Source organism: Phaenicophaeus curvirostris, chromosome 2 (assembly GCF_032191515.1).
Source record: "Phaenicophaeus curvirostris isolate KB17595 chromosome 2, BPBGC_Pcur_1.0, whole genome shotgun sequence".
NCBI classification, from domain to species: Eukaryota; Metazoa; Chordata; class Aves; order Cuculiformes; family Cuculidae; genus Phaenicophaeus; species Phaenicophaeus curvirostris.
The window spans coordinates 25403476-25426089 of record NC_091393.1 but is presented as its reverse complement, the minus strand read 5'-3'; the positions used below and the strand labels follow the sequence as shown (position 1 = coordinate 25426089).

At 40.6% G+C, this 22614-nt stretch overlaps 1 protein-coding gene across 19 annotated transcripts in view; it reads left to right on the top strand.

Annotated features, from left to right (window-relative positions):
* The window catches only part of DLGAP2 (DLG associated protein 2), a 478034-nt gene that overhangs the window by 438200 nt on the left and 17220 nt on the right, over positions 1-22614 (top strand). For all 19 annotated transcript variants that reach the window (XM_069851571.1, XM_069851585.1, XM_069851567.1 and 16 more), the window contains 3 exons: positions 5693-6042; positions 17843-17928; positions 19147-19562. In XM_069851571.1, coding sequence (XP_069707672.1) covers positions 5693-6042; positions 17843-17928; positions 19147-19562 — 852 coding nt within the window. The remainder of the gene's footprint in view (positions 1-5692; positions 6043-17842; positions 17929-19146; positions 19563-22614) is intronic.

Genomic DNA, 22614 nt, shown 5'->3' with positions numbered 1-22614 from the left:
TTACTCTGCCAAATACTTTGATTCTGACCAGTGCTTTCCAGCTGGGATTAGAAGGAAAGTGGAGAGGCAATGGTAGGCAATCTTAGAATCATAGAATAGTTTGGTTTGGAAGGGACCTTAAAGCCCATCCAGTTCCAACCCCCCTGCCATGGGCAGGGACACCTCCCACTGGATCAGGGGCTCCAAGCCCCATCCAACCTGGCCTTGAACACCTCCAGGGATGGGGCAGCCACCCCACCTCTGCTCTGGGCAACCACTCTCATGGTGAAGAAATCCCTCCTTATGTCTAGTCCAAATCTGCCCCTCTCCAGTTTATCCCCATTGCCCCTCATCCTATCACCACAAGCCTTTGTGGACAGTCCCTCCCCAGCTTTCTTGTAGCCCCTTCAAGTACTGGAAGGTCACTATAAGGTCTCCCTGGAGCCTTCTCTTCTCTAGGCTGAACAACCCCAACTTTCTCAGCCAAACCTGACAACCTTGTATATGTCAGGGAGGAGATGGTCATCTGGCAGTTGAGGTATCAAATGTAGGATGTGTGCTGGAAGAAGACATCTAGAGCTGGCAGGGATGGGCACTGCCTTCTACATAAAGTCACAAATATAGATTGATGTGTTACACTTTTCCTGCCTGAGTGACAATTTAATGCATGTTATGTTGCATTGCTGCTTGTTCCTTTCTCCTAAAAAATCTTTGGCTGAGTTTCATCATCACATAATCTAGACCACTATGAAGGAGCATGGAATCATTCTGTTTTCTCTCCATTTCTCTAAAAATATCCTTCCTTGAAGGAAAATTCAGTGGAGCCAATTGTACATGTTTATGTTGAAGTGGGGCAAGTACCTGAACAGATAATACTTTGATTCTAGTTACGCAACCCCCCGAGTGTGGGAGGTGTCCCTGCCCATGGCAGGGGTTTGGAACTAGATAATCTTTAAGATCCCTTCCAACCCAAACTATTCTATGATTCTATGATTCAAATGGAAGTCTGAAATACCCATAGTTTAGAATTAGAACAATTTTTTACCATTCTTATCATTTTTTGTTGATGATCATAAGTTAACAGATGGAGTTAGACTGTGTTTTATGAGCTCAAAAAATATTTTTCCCACTTTATTAAAAAAGGCAAAAATAAATCCAGCTTTCTATATTAAGACAGCCTTTCAATACAGCTGCAAGGAAATTTTTAGTTTCTTTTTCATAACTCTCGTGTTTAGTTTAAACATTAAGAATATAGATCTACCTCTTGTGCTATAGACTTTCTTTCCCCTTGCATTTGAGAGCAGGTATAGAATTTACAAACTGATTAACAACATGGCAAAAGGCTGTTATTTAAACTTCAGCAGGACTGGTGAGAGAAGTATCAGGAGGGCCCAACATATGCACCAAACTGCTCAGAAAACTAGAGAAATCAGAAATCTTTGGTCATTTTCTGTAAGCCACAGAAATGATGGAAGGTTATCCAGGACTGATGTTTTATGTAGGGACAGCAAAACCTGCCGCAGCTCTGTAGTTTGTGGAATGATGCACCAAAAACTGGAGAAGACAAGAAGCAGCACCGTGGAGGTTTTATGTGCTTGCTTTGAACTAATAACCATTAAGGCAAGTAAAATTTACAATGTAGTACATGATGCAAATCTGACAGGAGCTCCTCAGCACAGGAAGGGGATGATAAATGGAAAGGAAGTTCATTTTCTGTTAGGAAATGTTTCTTCTCATATATAATACATGGCATGTATGACTGCTAGAGCCAAGAGCTGGACATGACAGAAAAGGATATTACTGCTGATAACAGGATTGTTCAAAAATGTAATTATTAATGGAAAAATAATCAAAAGTGACATAAAATTTCATGCTTCAGACCTTCAGCCAATACCGATTTATTAGAGATCTAAGGCCAAGCATGAACAGTAAACTATGGATTATGGGGTTACTTTTCTGCTTTAACAAGCCTCTATTCTATTATGTAGTCATCTCTTAAGTCAGCCATATATACCAAGTTTACTTAAGACAAGTCTTGGTCATGTTATTCATCACCGTTATCCCATTTACCTCGCTAAACTTCTGGAGCGATTGAAGCAAATAGAATTTGGTGGCAAGATCTGCCTCACAAATTCACACCTCTGACCTCTTACCTGATTTTGCTGCTGTCTCCAATTAGTCCCAGATTTCAGTGGCTCTGAAACGGTTATTCCACACATGCACTCATTAACTCTGTAGGGATGGCTTTTTAAATTCCGTGCCTAATATTTGATCTCTGTGACTGTAGCTTAGAAATTAATCGGATTTCTTCCTGCCATATTTTGCTGCAAATATGTAACCAGTTTCTCACAGACACTCAGTCTTTCTCCTGGTTTCTTCTCCTTGTTGAAAATCTGTGGGTTTTTTAATTGCTGTTCAGTGCTCATGATCAAAAGCTTGCCAGAACACTGCAGAAGCTATAAGACTTGGTGGCTTTAAGATATGTCACTACACCCAAACAATCAGAAATTTCCAGGATGAAATATTCAATCCTAGGGAAAAAAAAAAAAAAGAAAAAAAGAAAAATTAAAAAAAAAAAGAAAAAAAGAAGTCAACTGTTTGATTTTGCCACAAGGAGATTTTTTTCTTTTTTAGAAATGTAAATGAAGATTAAGTTAGCTATGAAGGATTGCAACAGAAGTTTAACATTTATATTCATTAGACATAGGAGTAATCTGCTGCCCAAGTAGTAGGGATATACTTGCTTGTGATGTTTCATTATCACGTTTACCATATGTCTCATTATTCACTGTCATTCTTTTGGTTGAAGACAGACAGTAAAAAAAACAGGAAATTAGTTATGACAGTGATAACCTGTTATAGGTAAAACCAGGTTCCTGTTAAGGATTTCACTCACCCAACTTAACCCCATTGTCTCTATTTCTACTGTTTCTTCACACTGTGATCACCTGCATCTGCAGGTGGAATGTGAGGGAGCAGTGTTATGGCAACTTTCTTAATGGAAATATTCCTTAGAGCCACTGATTGAGCTCATAAGAAACTGCCTTAATTTTCAAGCTTTACATCCTCTCCCTTCTTCAGTGAACTTTTTGTATTCCCTAAAGCATCTGAAAAAAATATTGTGTTTTTCTTTATTGTGTATTTCTTTCTTCTTAACTGCTGGTTACAAAACTGACAGCAGATAAGATTGGTGATAGGACAACAAAATGGTACTTCAAAAAAGGCACGTGGTCTCAAAATCTGAAGAGCACGTTTTCATGTTTTTCACTCTGTTAGAGCAATTTAGCTCAGAGTAAGATGCTTTTGAATCTCTTCCAGAACTGAGCGGCATCAGTAGTAATTCAAAACATGCTTCAAATGAAGGTTTTACTTGCCTAGCTCTGCCTTGCTCTCTTTTATTTATGATCATCCCTTTTATTTATGATTATCAAGAATCAATAATTAAGAATAGTTTTCTCTAGCCCTGCTTTTCCATTAGGTTAGCCTGGTAATACAGGCTCACTAGTCCCAAGTATCAGCAAATTCCTAAACTGGTTTATTCCCTCCAGAGAGGTGCAATATAGCCTCAAGTCAAAAAGCACGAATAGAGAGGTGCTTCTTCTGATTTCATTGCTCATATTTGTATAATGAGAAGAGAAGCCCTTGTCCGTATCTGTGTAATGGGAAGAGAAGCCCATGTAGAATACATTTTAGTCTCAAATAACCCCAATTCCAAGGTTACCTGAGTCACTGCTGCAATGTTCAATGCATTTGGCAACACCAGAAAAATGCAAACCTGTTCCTTAAGTCATTTATCATCCCAGTCTCCGTGTGTATACATTATGCTATTTCAGCATTATTGATAGGGGGGAACATAATAATTTTCTTTATCTTCCTGCAGTTATACAAGAAATGAATTGGACTGGATTTTCCTGTGCAGGAATATCAAAAGCTCTATCATGATGCGTTTTTTTCTAAGTTTCTAATTTTATGAAGTGTGATTATATGTGCTTTGGGGAAAAAAAACCCTTTTATTACAGAAATGCTCTTATTAATCCAAAGAAGTGTAGTGGTCTTAGGCAATTAGGAAATTCAGCTGTGTGCTATTAATGACTAAATACCTATTTTTATGGAATCTCTAAAATTTTGTAAGGAAGCAGTATGGCACAATTCTGCATCTATGAAGCTTTCTTGGATGTTTTATTGCGCCTTTTGCTTCAAGACAGAATCTATGTTAAGCCATCCACAGACCTGCTCTGTTCATCAGACTAAGTTCTCCCAGTGTTTCAGACCTATTTTTATATTTATATTTCTATATTCACTGCATTTAAGTATATCCCCCTTCAATGTGCATTCTAAGGATTTAAGGCTTATTGCAGGATAGTAGATAAAATGTCACTGCTTTTGCTATGTGCTTGTAGGTTTTGTTTGTTGTCCAAGTATATAGTAGCTCAGCTTATATTGTAACAATTTTTGCAAGCTTTGAATTTCCTTTTTTTTGACAATATTCTGGATTCTTTTAAAAGCTTAGGCTTCTTGTGTAAGTAGCTAATCTTGCCCCATTCCACTCAGTACACCTGGAAGTCTTGTTAAAAGTTAGTGTGTGTCAAAGTCTAATGCAGAAATTTCTGAATAATACTTTTTTCCAGTATATTGATGCTGCTTTGTTAATACACTGCATCAGTGCAGATGCCACAGCTCAGATGATAACAAGGGGGGTGAAATCTTTATTTTGCTTTACCACATGTGTGCCTGTCCAGCACAAGTCTTAATAGACACACAACACACAAACACACACAATTCCTCGCTAACTCTCCTTCTTATCCGTAACCTGGGATTCCCATTTCTACCTTTTGCTTCCTGGTTGAAATAAAATGTTGCTGTCAATATCCATCAGACTGTTAGAAGGACTTTCAGCTAATCATGAGGTTCACAAAGAGTGCCATGCTGCATCATCTTCAATTTTAAGTAGCATAGTCATAGAATCATAGAACAGTTTGGGTTGGAATGGACCTTAAAGATCATCCAGTTCCATTCCTCCCACTAGATCAGGCTGCCCAAGGCCCATCCAGCCTGGCCTTGAACCCCTCCAGGGACGGGGCAGCCACAGCTTCCCTGGGCAACCTGGGCCAGTCCCTCACCACTCTCATAGAGAAGAAATTCCTCCTTATGTCTAGTCTAAATCTGCCCTTCTCCAGTTTACACCCATTGCCCCTCATCCTATCACCACAAGCTTTTGTGAACAGCCCCTCCCCAGCTCTCTTGTAGCTCCTTCAGGTACTGGGAGGTCACTTCAAGGTCTCCTCAGAGCCTTCTCTTCTCCAGCCTGAACAACCCCAACTCTTTCAGCCTGTCCTCATATGGGAGGGGCTCCAGCCCTCTGATCATCTTTGTAGCCTCCTCTGGACCCATTCCAACAGCTCCATCTCCTTCTTATGGTAAGGATTCCATAACTGGACGCAGTACTCCAGATGAGGTCTCACAAGAGAAGAATAGAGGGGCAGAATCACCTTCCTCACCCTGCTGGCCACGCTGCTTTTGATGCAGCCCAGGATGTGGTTGGCGTTCTGGGCTGCAAGTGCTCATTGCCAGCTCATATCAAGCTTCTTATCAATCACCACCCATTCTTAACGTTAAGGTGATTTCTGCTGTGAAGTTTCCACCAGATTAATCTCAATATCTGTTTTTCTTTTTTTTTTCTTTTATTCTTTTTTTTTTTAATTCTTTTCCATAGCCGTAACTTACACAAGTTACAAAAAAACACCGCCACCGGTACCCCCTCGTACCACTTCCAAGCCACTGATCTCAGTCACGGCACAGAGCAGCACAGAATCCACCCAGGACGCATATCACGACAGCCGGACTCAGAGGATTTCCCCGTGGCCGCAGGACGGGCGAGGGATGTACAACTCCACTGACAGTTTGGACAGTAACAAGGCCATGAATCTTGCCTTGGAAACAGCAGCTGCACAGCGCCACGCGTCCGAGAGCCAGAGCACCTCGATACGAACCAGTGACAAGGCCATTTTAGTGACAAAAGCAGAGGAGTTTCTTAAGAGTCGACGTTCCTCTATAGGGATCCAGGTAGGCTATCATTAACATCTGTTCTGTGATGAATTGCTTGCCTTCTTTCTGTAAATAGCATAGAATGAGTCATTCAGCTTCACTGGCTCTAATAATCTAACAAACAACCCCTGGCTGCTTAGTGTTAATTGTAATTCACGTCATGGCAATGTGGCTCTGCAGAAAAGTCTTCGGCTAATATGCTGTACCTGGAAGAAAATGAATGAATAAATCTCTAGGGAGGTTACCTGTCATTAACACTTGATATGAAAATTATACTGCAGAGCTACAGGTGAACAGCATGTTCATCTCCTTCCCCCCATGAATTCACAGTCCTTTTTATAGAATTACACCAGCTTTAAAATGCTTGACTATTTTTTCCATTATCTTTCTCTTTTGACCTTGGAAAAGGTGTAATGCTGCTGGATCTTCTAGTTATTCTACCTCAAAAGAGAAGGAACAGAAAAAAAAGGTGCTGGTGTAAATACAGTGTAATTACAGATGCCAAATAATGAAATAACATTGATAAATATGGTCTCTCAGCGTTCCTCCATTTGTCCATCAAAACCCACAATATTTATTTCACCTGACAAAATGTATGTCAGACTGTGGAAAGCTAAGTCACATTGTGAAGTTTCAGGCAAATGAAATAAGATGATTACTAATGCAAATTTTGATTGCTACTCTTTTTACAAAATGGAAAGCAGTAGATAGATGGCAATGGTCATTTGTTTGAATCTCTAGGAAATATCAAGTAGTAATAAAAACCAGAAAGTTAAAATTGCAGAGAATGAGAAGTTCTCATAGCTTGGAAGTGATAGATACTTGAAGAGACACAGGAGTAGAGGAAAATTTAGGCTTCTGTTCTGCTGGATGTTTCTTTTCAAGTCTGTGAATATCGCCTTTCACATCACTGGCTTCACTTCTTTCTTAAAAATCTCTACATTTGTCAGATCAACGGTAGAGGAAAAGCCACACGTTTTGGCGCAGCTACAAGTATTATGGAGGCAGCAACATAGATCTGGAGAAGTTAATAGTCCAGACAGCAAAGACCAGTGAGTGGCTGTTCATCTACTAGGAAGTATATTATTTTCTTTAAACAGCAGTAATCCCATTTCCATTAACTTCAAAATACAATCAGAAAAAAAAACTATTTGGGTTAAGCATGTCACAGCTACTGATTGAACTTCACTGTTTAACATCTTAGTATGGTGTAATTTTGCTGTTCCCCAGCGTATTAGACTAATGGGAAGTCATGGGCTTTGCCAGCAAGCTGCTTGTCCGTTTCTCAACATAAAAGTATCTCCTTCTTTGGATGCAGAAGAGTAGAATGCAATTTAACTGCGATGGTAATATATTCAGATGGCTACTTTTCAAATGGTCTACAAAGTAATTAGCGTATTCTAAATTGTTCAGAAAAGGGGCTTAGCAGATAACAGCGAAAAGCTCAAAGGAGCAGCAAGTAATTTTTGGTACCTTTTAGCCCCTAAACTGAAAATCGCTCTTCAGAAAGGAACAGTATCTAGTGTTGTTCTTATCTCTTCTTCACAGCAGCTGTGCACAGTGGTATTTAACAATGTTGGTGTCTTGCTTCAGTCAGCCCTGGTATTCCAGCAATTAATTCTGAAACTTTGATTACATCACTTGATCCTGTTTCTTACTGCAGGTGATGACCAGTACTTTTCATTGGGCTCTGAATCTTCTTGGTATGTGGTGTATTTAATAATATGTGCTTATAATCCCCAAAAGATCAGTGCAATGTTTTCCACGGAGGCAGCGGATGTTCTGTAGCAACTTATTGTCTGACACATGGTCCATAAAACTGGTCCTCAGGTGCACACGCCGAAAACGGCAAATATTGTTGGAAACAGCAGGTCTTAGAAGGATGAACTGTTTGTTATCTTTTGAGAAGTACAAATTGCTTGGTTGTACCATTTGGCATTAGATAAGGTTAAAATTGCAAAATTACCCTCAACACAGTATGCTGAGAGCACATTTTAGTTGCTGAGTTTTTTTCTGCAGTAAGGTTCAAACTCCACATTAGTGTGAAAAATAACTTTCTGCAATGTTTCGAAGCAGAAAATGCATTTTGTTGTATTTCTGTTGCCAAGTTTCTAAGGAATAAAAATACAGGGTAGAATACTCTTATTGCAAACTACATAAATAGTAATTTCTGCCTGCAAAGTACGGTTGAAGTATTTAATTTCTTTTAGACTTCATCTTCAAAGCACCTTAGAAAAGGATGTTTTTTATTTGCATATTTCCTTGATTGACTAAATGACTTGTTTTCTCCTTAGCATGCCATGCCAGAGTAATGCATTGAATTTGCATTTATTTGCATTAATTAATTTGCTATCAGGATGGTTAATTTGTGCATTTTTTTAATGTTTCTTTCCTTTAACGCGTTGGTGTGAGAACTCTTGCCAACGGAGCTTCATACAGAAACAGAGAGGCACAAAGATAAAGAATGACTAGAGATACCTCTGCATGCGGAACCACTATGGACCCAGCCAAGGGCTGCCACGTCTTTGGTAGATGTGATTTATTTAGTGTAGACATAATCAAAGAATCATAGAATCATAAAACAGTTTGGGTAGAGAGAGACCTTAAAGATCATCCAGTTCCAACCCCCCTGCCATGGGCAGGGACACCTCCCACTGGATCAGGTTACTCCAAGCCTCATCCAACCTGGCCTTGAACCCCTCCAGGGATGGGGCAGCCACAGCTTCCCTGGGCAACCTGGGCCAGGGCCTCACCACCCTCATGGTGAAGAAATTCTTCCTAATGACTATTCTAAACCTGCCCTCTCCAGTTTATATCCATTCCCCCTTGTCCTGTCACCACAAGCCTTTATGAATAGTCCCTCTCCAGTTTTCTTGTAGGCTCCTTTCAGGTACTGGAAGGTCACTTTAAGGTCTCCTTGGAGCCTTCTCTTCTCCAGGCTGAACAACCCCAACTCTCTCAGTCCTCATACAGGAGGTGCTCCAGCCCTCTGATCATCTTTGTAGCCTCCTCTGGACCCATTCCAACAGCTCCATCTCCTTCCTATTTTGAGGATTCCAGAACTGGACACAATACTCCAGGTGGGGTCTCACAACAGAGGAACAGAGGGGCAGAATCACCTTCCTCACCCTGCTGGCCACGTTGCTTTTGATGCAACCCCGGATATGGTTGTCCTTCTGGGTTGTGAGCACGCATTGCTGCCTCATAATGCATAATAAATAATAATTAAATAAATAGAAGACCTTTTAAAACTTCCTGCCTTACTAGGCACGTGTCACAGGATTGGTATTCATGAGCACAGGGAGCCTAAGCCCCTAGGGGAGCATTGAAATTACTGTGAAGCTCAGTAGAATCTGAGATGCTATCCTTGCAGTAGCATCTGCAGTGAGAAAGAAGAAGATAGATATGGTAAGCCATCTCATGGTATGTTAGCCCTATCCCATTTGGAAGTTTGGAATGAAAAAACCCCAAACTTTAGAGACAAAGATTTTCCAGAAAATAGCTGTTGGATTTTGGGTTTTTTACTGTCATATATAAAACAAGAAGAATATTGTCAGATATGTCAGTAGTCACCAGGAAAAAAAAAAAAAGATGATTCCTAAATTCAAATTAATTACAAAATTCTGAGATTAAAGATTTATTCATCCCTCTTAAGAATACATATAGAACATAGACTAAAACTCTAGTAGTACTATTAGTTATAGTCATCATATCTTCTGTCATGACAGCAAAGACTAATCGAAGTATTGGAATTAAAATAGAGGATAGGTATTGTCTAGAGTAAAATAAACATGAAGTCAACAACAAAGTTATTGCTACATTATCCTTGCCCTTTTGCGTACCCATGAGTATATGCTAATGATTAACATTCAAAAACTGCTCAAGTTATAAACCATTTCATGTTAAAAGCATTTGGATTGTAAAATATATGAGAAAACATGTCAAGAAATTACTCCTTATTCCTTCCAAGTATTTCAAAGCATGCAGTCCTCTGTTTCTTCTCTATTTAAAACACATCTAGGCTTCTCAAAATGAACAGAAACCCTGGAAGTAGATGAGTTGGAAACAAATGTTTTAAGTCTGGAGACTGATTCATCATGATATTTTTGGAGACGAACAGTAATTGTAGCGTAGAGAATGGACTCTGTCATCTTAATTTATCATCAGCCGATCTCGCTTCAAAATACCTAGCTTTTTTTAATCTCCAGAATCTTCATTAAACAAATGGCTCTTATAAATCAAAAGCTGTATTCAGGAGGATTACTGCAATAACTCTCCTGCCTAATTTTTTGTGTCAAAAGGGGATCTTCTGCATAATATTTATATATTTGTTTAATGAAATGATTAACATCATATTGTAAAAACTTCGCTTAAGGAATTCTACAGCCTCAAACTGGAATTTCCCTTTAAGGCAAAGCATTTTGTACCCACATGACATGCTTACTTGGATGAGCATCTGCGTTTTCTTTGTACTATCTAGGTTATGCCATCCTCGTCAGTGCTTTACTTCAGTGTTCACATAACAATAAGAAATATTCACGTTGATTACACTGGCCTTTGGATCATGAATGATCCAAGGTTTTAGAGATAAGCATTGTTCATTCTGCTTCTAAAGTTGCTGTCAGACCACGTGTTTGTGACTGAGGTGCCTGCAGGAGTCAGTGAAAGTTTCGGTAATGCTGCTGTGGTACAAAGGCTACAACCTGGCCTCTAGAGTTAACATCGACCTATATGGAAAGAGAGAGGGAATAATAAGTCAGAATTGTCAGCCTTAGCCAGTTAGCAGCGTTCCCGTCCATGGCATTTTGGCCTCCTCACTTGTCAAATAAGTTAGCAATAGGAATTGTAGTTAAAACTGTAGTTATTTTAAAGCTATCTAATTACTGTTGCTAGTTTTCTTAATTGGCATCTGACATAATGAAACCTTCATAGTGGGGAAACCCTAGATTTCTGTCTTGCAGAATATCTGTTGGAGCAGAACGATTTGCCTCTTCGCATTAAATGCACAAAAAATGTTATGAGCAACCACTGCTGTGTGCATTATTTTGTTGTTTGTATCTCATATCTTGACAAGAATGCCATTTCTAAATTCTGGCATGCATTTTTTGCAAAAAAAACCCCTGCTTTCTTAAAGACCAGTGGAAGTTTTCAACCCGTTGTAGGATATTCTCACGGTAATTAGCACTTGCAGTGCTAATGTATTTGAGTAGCCCAGATGTTCTGCTGGGAAGCAGTGGAGTAGCAAAATGGAGCCCTGCAGTGAAGCACAAAAAAATCACTCGAGCATGAAAGTGTAAGTTTATTTAGGTGGGTTTCTAAAAATAATTTTGAAAGAGTATATGGGTTTGGGCTGATAAAAATTAAGAAAATCAGTAGTAGTTCATACTGTAGTTTTATTTGAAGTATTTTTCCTATTTTGAAGTCACTGCATAGAAATGAGATCTCCCTGTACCTAAGAATGGTTATCTGCATTCACAATTACATGTGCTTGATCTAGTGTCAAATGTAGCGTTTTCTTCCCTTTTTTAATCTTGTTATCACTCAGGAGCCTACGCAAGAGAGGAAAGGTGAATTATTTCCTGTCCTGTGCATCATCAGTGAGATTGTTTATTAAATTCTAATTATAGAACAAATCGGTTACAGCAGCAAAGACCCATTGAGGGCAATGAAGTAGCATGGGGAGAGATAATGTGGCCTGAAGGACTGTTATTACTTATGCTTATGAGACAGAAGTGAAAGCCACCAGGTTAAAATCTGTTTTCTTATGCATTGAATATATTAACTTCAAGCCTCCCTTAGAGACAGTATGTATAGAAGCTTAGACCAGAATTTTTAGGGCACCACAGTGTTACGTCACAGTGCTCTTGTTTAAGAGCAGAATAATACATTAGTACAGAAATAAAGGTTGCTTATAAGTAGTTAAAATTATCAGCTTAAAAAGCTTAGTAAATGCTTTGAACGAATAATTTAGTCAGCTCATACATCCTTTTCTAGAATGAGTTTCTATGAACAAGCCAAGATTGATTATAACAAGCAAGTTATTTACCATAGTAATTTGCATTTATTCAAATAATTTTCTGTTAGCATAATTTACTTGTGCATCATTTATTACGGAGTCAGTGCCAGTATCTAATACTTAGTTTTCAAATTTTGAGCTGTGTGGGTCAGCAGTGGCCAATCCCATACAATTCACAGTATTGTCTGCTCCTAGTATCGACAGCAAAAAACGTGGAGGGGAGTGTTATGCGTTTGTGAAAGGTGAGACAAATAAGATAGAGATAATCTCAAAATGCTTCATAACATTTACTATTAATACTATAAACCTTACGGGCATAAGTCCATAAAACAAGTTTTCTCATGGCATAAAGTGCCAGTTTCTTAAAGAACTTCTAGTTCTTCATATGCAAATTGAGAGGAAGATAACCTGCTATGTTAAATCTACTCCTTTCTTCTGGTTTTGGTCAGTGTCTCTTTGTTTCCTCTCCTGTGTGAGACTCCCTCATGACCAGAAATTCATATAATTTGTCACATTATTTTGCTTTACTGGGATTGTGGGCCAGTTTTCAAATATTAAGGCTTTTAGAGCCCATGCAAGTATTAAAATAAATAACAAATCATGGAGAATAAAACTAGATTTATTAAGACTTATTTGAATTTCAGGACTCACAAAATAAACCCAAATGTATTACTTTCTCTCCCCTGCTCATTTGAATCTAGCCTGGCCAATCTGATGAAAACTAGAGTTTCCTGCTGTCTTCTAGCAGGAGTCCTTATAATGTTTGTCATTCAGAAACACAATTTGTTTCTTTATTTTTTTTCTTTGTGAGTGCAAATTGTTTTCTTGTTTCCCACTTTCTCTTGTGTTGGCATTTTCCAGATTTTTTTTTTTGTTGGTTGTTATAATATTTGCTATCCTAGATTGCACACACACACACACAAAAAAAATGGCATTCTCCTGCTGTTACAAGGCAGAGTGGGGAAATTAAAGCATTAAAATATGAAAGCAATCCTCAGGTCATTGAGTCAGTGTCAACCTTGGCAAGCTGGATGGAAGGATGATTTGGCAACAGTTTATATCTAGAGGAAACTAATGCCATTTTTATTTTGATAGCTGGGTCATCATTTTCTTGATTATTTTGTTTTGAATAAAATTTTAGAGCAGATTACTTCATTTATGCCTGTAAATTCCAAGTGTCCACTGCATATTGGGCAAATTAGTCAGGATATACTTCTAGGTGAAGTACTGACAAGAAAGCACTTGAAAACAGAGATGAAAGACTTTTCTTCACTGTGTTGCGTGAATGGAAAGCTACCAGCCCATCCGAAATATAAAAGGGGAGTCTGCCTTCACACATCAGAAGCAGGTGCAAAAGAAGACAGGATATCTGTTACTAAACCAAACAATGCAGTTGTCAAAACCAGATAAGCTTTTGATAAGCCATATGGAAGAAAAGTGTATGTTGCTGGCCTGCCTGCTTTGTTCCAACATCAACTGGCCAAACTGATGTTCTCTGTAGGGATGTTTCCTTGTTTATATCTTTAGAATCTCTGGAATATTAACCATGCCACTCAGCTTGGTGCTCAGGGTGCACTCAATCCCATTGTCCAGGTAGATAATGTCAGTCACTCTTCCCTTATCCACCAGTGCTCTAACCCTGTTGTCAAAGGCCACTAAATTTGTCAAGCACAATTTGCCCTTAACGAAGCCACGTTGACGGTCTAGCACAGTCCTAGCTGTGGCCCAGAGCAATCCAAGTGTACTGACTTCACGATGCCACCAACGTCAGCATCTTGCCTGGTGTGAAGAAGCCTCATGAACCCTGACAGGGTCAATGACTCTTTCCATGCCTTGGGATTGCCATTCATCATCAATTCTACTGTGACTCTCCTATACGCTGTCATTAGACCTTGTCAGAAGCACCACCATGTGAAGCTGTGCCCAAAGACCCAGTCTCTTCTCCAGCCGCTGACTGGTCAGGCACTTGGAGGTTTTGTTTTGCCTCTTTAAGAAGAGATGAAGCCTCAAAATTGCCCTGACTACCTGTTGTCCATAATGCCAGGTGCCCACCAAAGCTAGTCTGTCACTCCTCCTCCTCAACTGGACAAGGGAGAGAAAATACAATGAAAGGCTCGTGAGTCAAGATAAGGACAGGGAGAGCTCACTAAGCAGTTATTGTCATGGGCAAACCAGACGTGACTTGGTGAAATTAATTTATTACCAATAAAATGGTTGGACTCGATGATCCGGTGGGTCTCTTCCAACCTGGTTATTCCATGATTCTATGAAAATCAGAGTAGGAAAATGAGAAATAAAAACAAATCCTAAAAAATCTTCCTCCCCCTGTCCTTTCTTCCCAGGTTCAACTTCAGTCCCAGTTTTCTCTATCTTCTCCTCCCCAAGTGGCACAAGAGGGTAGGGGTTGCAGACAGTTCATCACGCATTTCTTCTGCCACTCCTTCCTTCTCTTACCCTGCTCCAGTGTGGAGTCCCTCCCACGGGAGACGGTTCTCCACAAAATTCTCCACCGTGAGTCCTTCCCATAGGCTGCAGTTTTTCATTCCTTTCTCCAGCGTGGGTGCCTTGCACAGGGTGCAGTCCTTCAGGAACAAACTTCTCCAGCATGGATCCCCCACGGGGTCACAAGTGCTGCCAGCAAACCTGCTTCAGCATGACCTTCACTCTCCATGCATCCATGCTCTCCATGCATCCATGCTCTCCAGCACAGGTTCTCACCAGGATCACAGCCTTCTTTGGGCATCTGCCTGCTCTAGTGTGGTGTCTTCCATGGGCTACAGGTGGATATCTGCTCTACCATTAACCTCCACGTGCTGCAGAGGAATCTCTGCTCTGGTGCCTGTATCACCTCCTCCCCCTTCTTCTTTACTGATTTTGGTGACTGCAGAGTTGTTTCTCTCACATATTCTTACTCCTCTCTGTTGCTGTTTCCATAACAAGATTTTTCCCCTTCTTAACTGTTTTATCACAGAGGTGCTACCGTTATCGCTGATTGACTTGGTCTTGACCAGCAGCAGGTCTGTTTGGAGATGGTTGGCATTGGCTTTATTGGACACAGAAGCTTCCAGTGGCTTCTCACAGAAGTCACCTCTGTATCTCCTACCCCCTTCCAAACCTTTGCCCTGCAAACCCAGTACACACAGTTACTTTTCACTCCGTTCTTTTTGAACACATGCTCTGCAGAGGATTCATCCTCTGCCGTCTGTCACAGCCAGCACTTTGTTTCCATGACTTGGGAAACAAAGTGTTCAGAACTTCATACACCCTCTTGGAGAATGCAGGAAAATCAATGTTCCGAGAACCTGACACCAGCACTACCTGACTATTTTTGCTAAGCCATGATGAAATCCACTAATATTCCCTAGTAATTATCTCTCTCCTGCCTGTCCACTACCAAGACAACAGACTGAAAATGCTCAGGAGATTATTAGGAGTGGAACAGAGCTGGAAAATATTTAAGGATGCTTTCTATAAAGCGCAAGAGTGCTCAGTCCCCGAATGTAGAAAATCAGGCAGGGAAGGGAAGAGACCAGCATGGCTGAGTCGAGACCTGCTGGTTAAACGGAAGAAGTAGAGGGAACTCCACAGGCAGTGCAAGCAGGGACAGGTAACCTGGGACGTGTCTAGGGATGCTGCCCAGTTGTGTAGGGATAAGGTCAGGAAGGCCAAGGCGCAGCTGGAGCTAAACTTGGCAAGGGAAGAAAAGACCAACAAGAAGGGCTTCTACAGGTACGTCAATCAAAAGAAGAAGGTCAAAGAGAACGTACCCCCACTGATGGCTGGGAATGGTGACCTTGTATCACAGACACGGAGAAGGCTGAGGTACTCAACAACTATTTTGCCTCAATCTTCACTGACAACTGCTCTCCTCACCCCTCCTGGGTCATGGGAGAGCAAGATGGTGACCAGGGGGATAAACCCCCTCCCAATGTAAAGGAGAATCAGATTCACGACCACCTGAGGAACCTGAACATATATAAGTCTATGGGACCTGATGAGATGCATCCCTGAGTCCTGAGGGAACTGGCTGATGTGGTTGCCAAGCCACTCTCCATGATATTTGAAGTGTCACGGCAATCAGGAGAAGTCCCTGGTGACTGGAAGAAGGGTAACGTTCTGCCCATTTTTAAAAGGGGTAGAAAAGACGACCCTGAGAACTACCAAACTGTCAGCCTCACCTCTGTGCCTGGGAAGATCATGGAACAGATCCTCTTAGAAGCTCTGCTAAAGCACATGGAGGACATGGAGGTGATTAATGGCAGCCAGCACGTCTTCACCAGGGGAAACTCCTGTCTGACCAACATAGAGGAGAAGGACTTGGGGTGCTGGTTGATGAGAAGCTCAAAATGAGCCAGCAATGTGTGTTTGCAGCCTAGAAGGCCAACCGTGTGCTGGGCTGCATCAAAAGCAGTGTGGCTAGCAAAGTGAGGGAGGGGATTATGACCCTCTATTCCTCTGTTGTGAGACCTCATCTGCAGTACTGTGTCCAGTTCTGGAATCCTCAACATAAGAAGGAGATGGAGCTGTTGGAACGAGTCCAGAGAAGGGCTATAAAGGTGATCCAAGGGCTGGAGCACCTTCCATACCAGGACAGAATGAGAGAGTTGGGGTTGTTCAGCCTGGAGAAGAGAAGGCTCTGAGACCTGAAAGCGACCTTCCAGTACCTGAAAGGGGCCTACAAGAAAGCTGGAGAGGGACTGTTCACAAAGGCTTGGAGTGACAGGGCTATGGGGAATGGATATAAACTGGAGAAGGGCAGATTTTGACTAAACATAAAGAAGATTTTCTTCTCTATGAGAGTGGTGAGGCCGTGGCCCAGGTTGCCCAGGGAAGCTGTGGCTGCCCCATCCCTGGAGGTGTTTAAGGCCAGGTTGGATGGGCCTTGGGCAGCCTGATCCAGTGGGAGGTGGGAACTCAATGATCTTTAAGGTCCTTTCCAACCCAAACTATTCTATCATTCTATGATTTAACAGTGAAAATAACATTCAAAAGGAAAAGTCCATTCTACTCCTTTTCTTTTTTACTGACTCTCCCTTGGTTCAATATAATTTGCGTACTGCAGCACTGGTTGTGTTTGTGTCAAAGACCTGGGGGTGGTGTGATGATGGAGCATGTTACATAAAATCCCACAGAAGCTTGCAAAAGCAATGTGGTCTCAGTTATGGAGAAAACTCTGCTGTGAATATATTTTGGTAAGTGTATTTCAGATGGGAATACTATAAAAAGTGCATAAATTGCTTGCTTGATACAGCATCTTCAGGACCACGTTATTAAAAAAGGTGAGATATGGCAGTCTGCTGCACCCCCCACATCATTTAAATGGTTCTATATTTGCCAACGCAATTGTCAATAAAATTTCATTGCAGCATTTCGTTTTATCACTTGCAAGTTTATCGAGCTACTTGAGATTTTATTTTATTTTGTAAATCAAGGACTATAATGAGGCTGTTTCGTTATAATACAAAAAGGGGCTATCCTGTGGATTCCTAGTTCTAAGAATAGGTCTTCCAGACCAGGCTTACTCCCTGATTCCACTGAACTGAGTAATTGCATCTGCTTAGGTTTGAAAGAGGGAATTACATAGCAGAACAGAAGTACTCATGCAAAGCTTTATAAAACACAGCACCAAAACAATAATACCAGGCTGAATACCTGTTTCATCTATTTTACCGTGCTCTGTGTTTCTTAGCGGTAAGAGAAAAAATATATCATTAGTTTTGAATTAGTAAAATAGTGAATTAGTAGAAATAGTGCTGAGCTCTCGGTTCTCACTCCGCAGATGTATCTTTTGTGTTGAATTAGGTGGAAACAGCAACTGATTCAGATACTGAAAGCAGAGGCCTGCGGGAATACCACTCCGTTGGAGTACAAGTGGAAGATGAAAAACGGTAATTCAAACATGTGCAAAAATCTGTAGTCTTTAATAACACGATGCACATTTGTAAACAGAGTTAATAACAAGCATCTGGCCAGTGCTGCCCCTAAATATTTCACTAAGGCAAATTTCTTACACACATGCTGGTCATTTGGTAAAATTTGTAGAGATTACTTAGCAGCTACTTACTATTTCGTTATCTTGCCCTTTTTTAAGTGGAAGGAAGGAAGTGAAAGTTTGAAATTAAAGCAGTGGATTAATATAATTCCATTATTGGCAGAACAAATACAATTGTTTATTGCAACATTCTTCCTTTGATAGGTCTCCTCATGCTGACCCAGGCTTTCCCAGTCCACAAAGGGGATTAAAATGTTTATGATGTGACCCATCATATCTTTGTCTGAAGCTAGAATCAGCTTTTTCACTTGATCTGTCCTTTACTAGCTTCGTAAAACTGCTGGCCAATGTACTAACCCACAAGTTATCCCTGGCAGGCGCTGCCTCTTAAGCACTGGACTGGGACAGTTGTCTCATTTCACGGCAGCTGTCACATAGTATCTGGCCACTAATTGCCTTTTACCATCAGTGACTGGAAGTCATTTGAAAAAAATAGATGTGAAAACATTTTTACAAATAAGCTTTCTTTCTCTATCTAACTTTTTAACATAAAGCTTTTCTAAAATGTCATTATTCGGTAGCATATAACAATAGATAATCAACATTTGATGGCCATCCTAAGAAGCAAGTAAAAAACACAGTCTTAAACCTACTGCTACTGAATTCTTTTATTAAAGTATTCTCAGCAGTTCTAATTTAGCAGGTTTTCATATTTTATCTAATTACAATTCTTAATATTTAAATTTTTTTAATACGTGTATTTTACAGATTTATTTCAGGAGATGTAACCATGCAGTTCTGCTAGTTATTTCCAGGTCATTTAGTAATGATACATGGTATTTTGTAGTATGAGAATAAATCAATATTTGCTTCCAGATATAATTTAAATTATTTTCTTTGCTCAGATCAATGATGCCACTATGCATTTCGGTTTTCCTTTCTGATGTTACTCACTGTATTGTTTTAGTGAGATATGCACAACGAAAAAAATATTTAGCATAATGTGCAAGGAGAAAAACAGAATCCATTCACTGAAACATTATTCAGCGCCTCTGTGTAATCATGTGCATGTTTATATGTCTAAATCTCTTTTCTTTCTTCCCTCTTCACCAAGACATGGACGATTCAAGCGCTCTAACAGTGTAACAGCAGCTGTCCAGGCTGACCTGGAACTGGAGGGCTTTCCAGGACATATCACCATGGAGGACAAGGGACTTCAGTTTGGCTCATCGTTCCAGCAGCACTCAGAGCCCAGCACGCCCACCCAATACAGCGCAGTGAGAACTGTAAGGACACAGGGACTGTTCAGTTACAGAGAAGATTATAGGACCCCAGTTGACACCTCAAACCTTCCACCACCAGAACCCTGGCTAGAACCAGCCATTGAGACAGTAGAGACGGGTCGAATGTCTCCTTGTCGACGGGACGGATCTTGGTTTATGAAGTTGCTACATACTGAAACTAAGAGAATGGAAGGATGGTGTAAAGAAATGGAAAGAGAAGCGGAAGAAAATGATCTTTCCGAAGAAAGTAAGAACATTTCAGTGTCTTTTCTTATAGGTGTCTGCTAAAATAAGAAATCTCTCAGGATAAAGTTCTGTTCTTAATTTTTTAGTTGCTCATTTTGTAGTACCAGAAACACTCTACAGAACCTTTAGATGATACATGACCCCCATCCTGCAAATTGGTTGTGCATGCTGCACAACCAGTAAGTAAGATTTTGTGGAAATAGTTGAGGAGCCAGCTATAGAGTCAAGTGCGGGATCAGTCAGGTATTGGACGTGGCTAAGTGATGCTATAGCTCCATCCACAGCTCTGACTCTGACACAGTCTTTCTGCTCACTTCTATGGCTCCAGTGCTTGACCCTTTGCCAGACTGCACGAGGTGGTTCCATGTGAGCATTTTTTTTGCCCTTTTCCTGAAACCTGAGGATTTGCCTCCTATTAATGAATGGTCATTTTTAATATTTTTTTTTCATTCCTTCACAGGCACTTCTCTCTATCATAAAGGGTCTGTTGGAAGATCAGAAAGGAATAGGCAAGAACAATAGTTAAAGCATTCCTGGAGTTACACAGACATATGCACGATTAGATAGTTCAGCTGCATTTTCTTATTACAGTTTTGTCAAGAATCATTATTATTCTCTCATGTCCTGTGGACACCTTGAAAGGAGTGATGGGATAAAGTGAAAAATAATGTAGACTATTTTGGAACAAGATCCAAGCCAGCACTAATGACAGTAATATATCAAAGTGGTCCTAGCACTCAGTAGCCAGCTCCCTGTGATTCCCTCTGAGGTCAATTATCCCTTGTTCTTCAGGCTCAGTTTTATAAATATTTCAATCCCTATCAATCTGAATTATTGTCTCAGCCAAGATTTTCTCAGATCACAAATTAGTTCATATTAAGTTTTCTTACTAGCATCTTTTCCTGCACTCACAAATCTCACCATCACCTCCGAGTACTCTTTCCTGATTGTCTTCTTTCCCCCTCAATGAGTTCTTACTATGATCTGCCCTCAGGCCTTGGGCCAGGCCTGCACAGTGACTAAAAGGCCAATTTCTATTTCTTGCACTGACCTTTTCGAAAGAAAGTATGTCTTAAGTTTTTACTTCATCATTTTTTATTTTGCAGTCATATTTCTGCACTGGAACAGGCACAAGTTTGTCAAGTAACAACACAGGATTTGGGGTGGAGGAGAACATAAGGCTGGTTTTCTTCATTCAGCCTCCAGTGCTTTCTGGAGAGTAGGTTTATGTCTTTATTTTCATCACAGCAGAGCTGAGTCGAGAATTTTCCCTTTGCATTGATACTGTGAAGACTTTAGTACTCTCCTAGGGGTATTAAAGTACAAACAACTAAATATTTTGCTTTGCTTACCCTGTGTGAGGATTTCCAGGCCTTCTTTCATAATGGTTATTTTTTTTAATACTTCTTTTTAATCTATACATCTCATTTTTCAATTCTTCAAGTCTTTGCGCTGCTGAATACTGATATTTCTCTACCATCATTAAGCATCCCAAAGCACCTGCTTCCAAGGTTGCCTAGTACTGCTGTGGGGACATCAGTGCTTACGATCTGAAGCAGAAGTTCAAAGAGCTAAACTTTAATCTCCTTGGAAAGAGTAAAAATATTAGGGAGCAAAGGGGAGAAACAGACAGGTGGTGAGCCCCTCTCTTTCCCTAGGAGGCCAGTGTGGAGTCTGCAGGCAAGGGGAGACTTTCCTACCTCCTCTCTCTGGAGTAGAATCATAGAATCATAGAATCATAGAATAACCAGGTCGGAAGAGACCCACCGGATCATCGAGTCCAACCCTTCCTATCAAAGCTCTTCCTCATGCACAGCCCTAATCAAATGTACGGCTGCATGAGATGAACAATGTCACATCAATATTCCTTCCTCTCTTGGAGACACAGATAGGGAGTTAGAAGTGCTATTCCCTGGAATAGGAAGCTGCGTGTTGTATTGGAAAAACTCGCAGGAGCTGATTTGAACTGACTACCTGTTCCCAGGTGCAGAGCCACCCTCCCTCCCACCATGTGAAGCTGTGCTCCTGCACTCCAGATATGCTCTGAAACACTTTTCTGCATGGGGAAACACCAATTGGGAAGGCAGTCTTCAGTAATTTGTACAGACAACATGAAGGCAAATTGGACTTGAGTAATTTTTTTAATATTCAGAGTCAATGACACTCTTAACCTAGAACATTTCAGTCAGAAAACAGAACAACATCAGGATCTTATGTTTTCCCATTTGCAAAGTGACTCTAGTCTCTAAGAGAAAAAGAAAGAGCAATTCTCTGAGACGGACTTACTAAAACACAACTGAAATGGACCTTTGAAATCCCCTTTTAAAGTAATCAATATAGGTTAATTACTTGTGTTTGAAGCAACATTTTGGCCTCACTAACAGGTTAGAGAAATTATTACAGGTCTAAAGAGCATATGCAAAATCTGATGTTTGCCCTCAGCTGATTGTCAGAAGTGACACCCAGACTTCTGATTTTCCATTTTATGTGACTCCTTTCAAGAGATCTTCCTCCAGTGTCACAGTTTAGCCCCAACACGGCTAATTTCAGTAGCTAAAACCATGAATTTGGACTCACAGTTCCCTTCTTCCCCACCCCCAAGGAAAGGAGAAAGGAAAAAACTTGTGGCTTGGAAAGTAAAACTACAGTTTCAATAATAATAATAATAATAATAATAATGATGATGATGATGATGATGCAATAAAATATATACAAATACATGAGATTGTGCCCTCCCCCACCCCTCAAATGCTGTATGTCACCACAAATGCTGCAGAGCAGACAAGAGGGAATGGGACCATGGCCAAGAGGGAGCTGAGCTCTGGAACTGGATTCAGGAATGCATGGATCCAGAATCAGGAGCAACCAGAGAGACGAGGTCCTCACTGGACGTTGGCCATCACAGAAGAGACCAAGACCCTCATCATCTCTCAATTTTATATTGAGTGTGATGTATACGGGATGGAATGCTCTGTTGGTCAGTTTAGGGTCACCTGTCCTGTCCACCCCTCTTTGATAGTGTGGCTCTTTCCACCAGCTCAAGGATGGCCTTG